Source organism: Pinus tabuliformis, chromosome 6, assembly GCF_031772625.1.
Source record: "Pinus tabuliformis cultivar Carrire ecotype Pingquan chromosome 6, CPIR1, whole genome shotgun sequence".
NCBI classification, from domain to species: domain Eukaryota; kingdom Viridiplantae; phylum Streptophyta; class Pinopsida; order Pinales; family Pinaceae; genus Pinus; species Pinus tabuliformis.
The window spans coordinates 1,746,759,001-1,746,766,903 of NC_142292.1; the positions used below are offsets into that span (position 1 = coordinate 1,746,759,001).

At 35.5% G+C, this 7,903-nt stretch overlaps 1 protein-coding gene across 1 annotated transcript in view; it reads left to right on the top strand.

Moving 5' to 3' along the window:
- The window catches only part of LOC149265888 (hexose carrier protein HEX6-like), a 32,969-nt gene extending 26,701 nt beyond the window's left edge, over nucleotides 1-6,268 (top strand). Inside the window, exons 3-4 of the mRNA XM_089406334.1 lie at nucleotides 5,055-5,681; nucleotides 5,825-6,268. Coding sequence (XP_089262460.1) covers nucleotides 5,055-5,681; nucleotides 5,825-6,268 — 1,071 coding nt within the window. The remainder of the gene's footprint in view (nucleotides 1-5,054; nucleotides 5,682-5,824) is intronic.
- Nucleotides 6,269-7,903: the final 1,635 nt, after the last annotated feature.

Here is a 7,903-nt window from a genome sequence, read left to right on the forward strand (position 1 = left end):
TGTGGAAACTGTTGGACCATCAATGGTAACTTCAAATGATTATTAAAATTGCCTGTGCTATTGCCTATGCCTATGGTAGATACTGCCTTTGCCCATGTCGCTAGTGCTTTCTCCTCTATTTATGGTTCTTATACAACAGATGTTGCCTAAGCTGCCTATGTTGCCACCTTTGATGAGTAAGCATGTTAAATTGTTCCATGTCTTTATATCCTGTAGTAATAAATGATGTATATAATGGCATAATGCAAATATGAAAAACTCATTCACTAAAATATCCAAACTCCTCTTTTAGCTTTGATGTTCTCTTGCCATTGACTAGACAATGTCAACAGAGGAATCCATCTGCAAGATGTAAAGTTGGTAAGTGAGAATTCTCAGCACAACTTCTTCGGTTTTGCTAGGGTGTGACAACCTGAAATTGAGCAAAAATGCAATGCCTCTGGTGAAGAGTCCTCAAATTTTGACCAGAGTATAGGCATAGGGAAAATGGGAATCCAACTAACTGATAAAGCAAAGTCTCAAGCACTGTCAATTACTTCTCCTGGTGAAAAGAATATCGAGCTATGTTCTATTTTTCCTTTAAGGCTCATGTCTCGAACTTGGAATTTATCAGTTTCTTTATCTATTTTTTTTCCTCCACGAAGACCCAAGAAATTTTTGAATTGTCTAGTTTGGCCGGCCTTTGTAGTAGAATATAACTTTTTATTTTCATTTTGAAAGTGGCTGCCATGGCTTTGGCGGACCTCCCATGCTGCTTATGAAAATTTCGATCATCAGTATCTATGAATTTACTATTATGCTCATAGTGAATTTCATATTTTTAATGCAAATAAATGTCGACGTATAAATTTGTATTCACCTATCAAATACATTTATTTACTTAACGGGAAACGCCCAAGAACATGTCAAATTCCAAGCATTTTAGGAGAAATGATTTAAGCAATCTAAAATGTAAGACCATAAATATACTCTGTCAGATTGACTTTAAGGAATATTAACTAACGACGGAGTCTCATTAACACAGGTTTGGATTTTTTTTAACAGCAATTTGGTTACTACAATTTTAAAGTAAGGCTGTGTTTTTGCCGTAGTCTACCTGTTAGACGGTTTAGAGCTTTTCCATTAGAAGGGTTGAAGAAAATCCGTATTATCTGGTTGTTCTATCTGTATGTTTGTGTGCAATACAAATTACATAAGAACTCATTTGTTCCTTTTTTGTAATATTCCAACTCTGTATTTGAAGCAAGCGTGCAGAGGAAGGCGTCGATCGAAAGTCGCATTTCATAAATTGTGTAGAGGCGTCAGTGGTGCAGGGACCACTAAAAAATTGTTAGTGCATGGGCACTTGCAAAATTTTATTTGATTGTTGTTCATTTGATTTGATTTGATTTCAAAATATTTGCTAAATTGACGATGGCTAAATTCTATAATATTTCAACCATATTATCGTTGGGTGTTGAGTTAGTCTAATAATTTGACTAGACAAATTCAAAAGTAAGCACATTTAGAAGGAGCACCGCATAGATGGAGCCGGGGTTACTGAGTCTCACTAATAGCACTTAGCCTAGCATCACAGCTACCAGCGGCCAATCTAGTCTGGTCCCTGATATCAAACCTGAGGCAGAAAACCAGCTTACCGAATTGAGAACAAAATCCTGCTTACCCTTTTAAGGTTATTGTCCATAACCTTGCTGCCATCGCCTTCCTCCAGACTTAGGTTTTCGTCTTAGATTCAGGTTGGTTTTATTGCTTCTCTCCGCCTTGCTTTGCCTTGGCCTTCTTCCTAAAATAGAATATTTTTAAGTAATGTTCAGGGAATCGGGCTGCTAGCTCAGTCGTTGTTTCTCTCGCATCCAGTTGGGTTTGGGTTTCCTACCCTTTCAGGTAGGTTCAAATACATAATTTGTGTGTCATTCGCTAGCAATTCAGGAGCTAGAAGTAGTAGTTGCAGGTCTACCAGTAGAGACATATTAGTTCTTTCAGTAGCCCTTATTTCCATACCAATATGTATGAGTTAGTATGGAAGAAGAAAGCACAAGGGTAGTGCTATTCGTGGGTCTCTTGCCTGTCACTTTGCCTACCCTAGCCTAGCAAGAAGGATGAAGGAAGAGTCCCCAGTATGGGCATATCTCCTTGCGTGGGTCTATATAAAGGAAAATGATTCCTCACTGTAGAACAAGGGCAAAGTTTTGGCTTTCTGGAGTAGAGAATGCTACGGTAGTTGGGTATACCTGTAGCGCGCCATATGCTTGATGCGACTGCCACTGTTCCCTTTCAGTGGGTCACTTATATCGTGGGGTTATGGATTCACATTCGGGAGATCTGTTGGCACCTTCACTTCCATCCTGTAATAAACCGTTCCTTCATTCCATCCCAACAAGGGCTTCTACCCTAGTGCTATGGGACAACTCATGAAAGATACAGATAGTTAAATAAAGAATGTTAAGGCAAATGCAGAAGGTGACAGGTGGCTTCTGTTTGTTTATAAGCCCCTGTCTTTTGAAAGAAAGGCTAAAGAAAGAAAGGTGACAAAGGTACATGCTTCTAGTGAATGTCTACTGGCTAAAGGCTTCTGTCCTTAACGTGGCATGGTGCAAAACTTGCATGATATATGATGGAGATGGAGTGAAGAAGCACGTGGCTCTCATGCGAGGGTCCTCGAGGTCATCTAATTTAAAAAATTTAACTTTCTTCAAGCAGGTCGAGAATCATTAATTTCTAGAATTTTCCTGAACTTTCTTTAGCTTCACGTTTCAGCGCCCCACCACATCTGTTAGATTGTTGGAATAATGTTCTGGTGCATTTATCAAATTTGCTTTCAAAACAGCCTAGAAAATATAGCATTCTACTTGCTTTAATATTTTCTTCATTGTAGTCCTAATAATAAATCTCTGATGCACTGGTAAATCATTTAATATATCGTCACTGGTAAGTCATTTAATATATTGTCAGGATGCTTCAAATGTAAAATTCGGCCATCTTCTTGATTGAGATGTGTTTGCTTCATGACATAATGATCAAATAAAACACATCAATGCTTGCTGTTGCAGCTGTCTATGCTACTCAATCCTCTTTGAAAAAGGATTGAGGCCGTCTTTTCTAAATCCTTGAACCAGGATGATTGTCTTGGAACTTCCAAAAACTTCTAATAGTAATAACAATATAACCATAGGATTTATGTTCAGTTCTTTTGCATGAGAAAGATTTGTCTCTTTTAAGTTTTAATGAAGGATTTAGATCCTGCCCTTTTCTACTGGTATACTACTAGTATATGGCAGTATGTATTTCATCATCAGCGCTCCAAACATTTGCAACAACTAAGTGGACAGAGGAACCAAGTTTTAACGAAGGATTTAGATCCTGCCCTTTTCTACTGGTATATGGCAGTATGTATTTGATCATCAGCGCTCCAAACATCTGCAACAGCTAAGTGGACAGAGGAAACAAATACACCTTATGTTTTATTAATTTTTTTCATACCCGGCAGGGACTCCGGCTGCCTGCAGCTCTTGTAACATCTAGAATTTCTCTCTAGAAGAACAGATTAACCGCATGAGTGTTTTGAGCAAATCCTCATAGTGGATGTGCCAAATGAACCTCGGGTTGAGCAGGTCAGGTGTGTAGTTACCCACCAAAACACAAAATATAATCTCCACCCTCGATTTAGTGCTGAGAGTGGAGAGCCGTGAATCCATCCTCAGATCCTGAGACCTAATATGCTAAGTGTATAGTGTGGAACGACTCCCAGAACATTCCAAACCCTAGGTTGGGTTAGGGGAAGTCCGAACAACGTTATCAAGGGTTAATAACAGTTATGATTTATTGTAATGTGTGCCAAAGTCTATAGCATAGTAAAGCGAGTAACCAATGATGTTATTATATTGTCTGTAGGTCCAACATTGTATGTCGATATAACCACTGTAGTAGAAATATAACCTTAATACTGAATGCATGATTCATAACAAAAAATAGTATTAATAAAAGGACTTTAACATTGGTAAGGAAGAATAAAGATTGAAAGCCTTGTTTTAATATCATTTTCGTTCTATATATTTAATCATATGCTTTGAGTTATAATCTGGTGTCAAAGGGGATATGTGACAGAGGATCAAATTTATTGAGGTGCAAATCTCTTCTAGAGTGAAAAGAGATTTGATCCGTCTCTATCCTTGGTAAATTTAGAGTTGGAATGAACCAAAGTTTGTATAACTATATCATTTTCCATACTTTATAGACTTTTGGTTTATGAGATAAGGGATATTTTCCATTTGATTCTTTATGAAACAAGGATTTTTTTATGCAACTATTTAATTATTCAATTATATCTATATATTTATATATAGGTATTGAAATATTCTATCTATGGTTCCTTAACCTATTTTATTAATATATTTTCCTCTCAAAGATGCATTGAAAATCATTTATAAAGAATATATATATAAGCTTGCTCCCTATATAAAACTCACTAATATCTCTCTCTCTATATATATATGTATGAATGAATCTTTGCTCAACTACACATCTAATTGTATGGACACTCTAAAATATATATGAACTCTAGTATAATAGTTTTTTTTTTTTAATGTTGTAATATAATGTATTATTTAACATTTTGTTTGACTCAAATTAGATAAGAATTCAATTAAAAAATTCTAATTATTAATAATTAATAATTAAATTATTCTAGATTCATTTTAACTTCAGATTTATTAAGTGTCAAAAAGATCAATCTATTAAAATACAAACCTCTTTTAGAGTAAAAAACAAATTGATTCCTATATACCATCAATAAATCATTAAATAAAATGATTCTAATCTGATATATTGTATTATCTTCATACTTAATACACTTTTAATTTATAAGATAATGTTTATTTCATAAAATAAAATAAAATATATATATATAATGTTATCTAATCAAATATATATATATATATATAGAAAGTGCTGTAAGGCTAGCCAAATTCAGAAGTGAATTACAATTCTTGAAACTTAAATACTTATAATTTGGCGCCGAGTTCTCATCCAATCAAAACCGACATTTGAAATTGCAGGCCGTTCCTGTCTATCTATCGGAAATGGCGCCTCCGAAATTCCGGGGAGCGCTAAACGTCTGTTTCCAGATGTTCGTCACTGCGGGCGGCGTAACGGCTGGCCTGGTAAACTACGGCACCCAGAGACTGGACGGCTGGGGATGGCGCCTCTCACTGGGTCTGGCAGCCGTCCCGGCGGGCATAATGACAATAGGATCGTTGGGGCTTCCCGAAACGCCCAACAGCTTGGTCGAAAGAGGGCACCACGAGAAGGCGAGGGCGATGCTCGAGAAGATCCGCGGGACCCCCGACGTTGAGGAGGAATTCCAGGACCTGATAGAGGCGAGCGAGGTATCAAGGACGGTGAAGCATCCCTTCCGCACCATATTAAAGAGGAGATACAGACCTCATCTGGTTATGGCCATAGCCATTAACTTCTTCCAGCAATTCTCAGGGATCAACGTCATCACGTTCTATGCGCCCGTTCTGTTCAAGACGCTCGGTTTCGGCAACAGTGCGTCCTTGCTTTCTGCCGTCTTGACGGGGATCACGGGTGGGGTAGGAACTTTCGCGGCTCTTGTCACGGTCGATAAGGTTGGCAGAAGGTTTCTATTCATCTCGGGAGGAATTGTGATGTTCGTCTCTCAGGCGAGTCTTCATTTTTGAGAAACCTAGAGTCAGTACTTCATGTTCCATCCACTAATTCAATTCTGCTACACTCTCAATACGCACAGAATAAATTGTTTTGATGCCATCTCTTATTTGGGTTAAATTAATTATCTTCTATACAGGTGGCTGTTGCAGCAATTTTAGGCGTTAACTTTGGGGAAAGCGGAGAAGGTAGTCTGTCCAAAAGTTTCGCCATACTAGTGGTGGTTTGCGTTTGCCTCTACGTATTGTCCTTTTCGTGGTCATGGGGTCCTCTCGGATGGCCGGTTCCCAGCGAAATCTTCCCACTGGAGATACGGTCGGCTGGGCAGAGCATCAACGTGACTGTAAACTTTCTCTTCACATTCGTGGTTGCCCAGGCATTCCTTGCCATGCTCTGCCACTTGAAGTACGGGCTGTTTCTCTTCTTTGCAGGCTGGCTTGTTGTGATGACCGCTTTCGTTTATTGGTTTCTCCCTGAGACCAAAAATGTACCAATTGAGGAGATGGCCATTGTGTGGAAGGAACACTGGTATTGGAAAAGATTCCAAGAAGAAGATGCCACAGATACAGTTTTGATTATGTGAAATATTGGCACAAATCGACTCACACATCATAATATAATATTTGTAGTGTAGTTTATTTGCGTTTTCTTAAAATGGAATTGGCAGACAAGGAGATAATGGTTTGGAAACAAATTTTGATTCAAAATGATCTTACAATAGAAACAGTGATTAAAAAAAAAAATTATAAATAAAAGCTTCCAACGGTCCGCAAATATATGCATTTGACAATTTTCGTACCAAATCAATACAGTAACGTTGTGTAGGTCAAATCTAGAATCAAACTTACCCCATCTTTCTCCTACATTTTGTCTGTAATCATATCAAGTGCATTACTGCAAGTTAAAATATGCAAAATTTTTTTGTTTGCAAATTGATAATCATATCAATTACATCAGACATTTTGCTTAAAATCTAAAAGTATGTGATACTTTTTGTTTGTATATTTCAAATGAAATCAACATCATATTTTCAACAAATTGTATATTTTGTGTAAAATCTAAAAGCAAATCTATGACATTGTTACACGTCTAAAATACGCATACAAAAATTAAAATAACTCCTCTAAAAGATAGATCGTAGCCATGGTAACTTATAAACGTTTTATCTTGAATTAGGTTAAATATATTATTAAATTTTAAATATCCTTAACCGGATAATTATCTTTTAAAATAAGAGAGTGTTCTAAATTTTTATTTAAATAGGATTAAAATTTATAAATGTAATTAATGTTTTTTAAATTATTTTCTACTTAATTATAAATGAAGTTTTTAAATAATAATAATAAGTTACTAAAATATTTATATTATTTTTAAAATATTAATATTTTTTAATTAGTTTTCCTGGTTTGTTTATATATAATAACTTTAATATTAAAATGAATCTATGATATTGTATTTATAGCAATGGTTTAAAGTAAGATAAACAATATGTTAATTTTATTGTACTTCAATGAGTTTAAAGGTTAAGATTAAGGAGTTGTTGTGATTTTTTGGAAGTTTTTATGGTGGGTTTTTTTCTGGTCAAATTTATCTAAAATCATGCATGAATTTATTCAAATCACGAGTTTGATGGGTAATCATGTGCAATTGAAGTGCCCTAGGGGTTTTCCAATGCGCTGAATCCATATATACAGTTAAAAAACTAGTCTAAATAATACAAATCAAGATTTCACCTCAAATTTTTCCACCACCAAAAAGTCCAAAAAATCACACTCCATATATACAGTTAAAAAACTAGTCTAAATAATACAAATCAAGATTTCACCTCAAATTTTTCCATCACCAAAAAATCCAAAAATCACACTAAAGACAACGCCTTAAATTAATACCATATCATATAGTACATTAAATTTAATTCATAAGTGATATCTAAAATATTTACTTTTGAAATCAAAACTTTATTTCTCATATAGCGAAAATATTTTATCTCAAAAGATAATATGATTTGTTTAAGGGTAAAACCCTTAATTTAGGACATAGACCAAATTTTGCACCATAAATTTAGCACACCTTATCCATGAAATTCCTTTTAAGACAAAGATTCTATATTCATTGTTAATACCATGATATATAATACACCGATTTTGAGCGCAATGAAATATATTGGAGACAACCGTGGTTGAGGGCACAAAGCTAAGGATTGGCCCATAAAATGTAA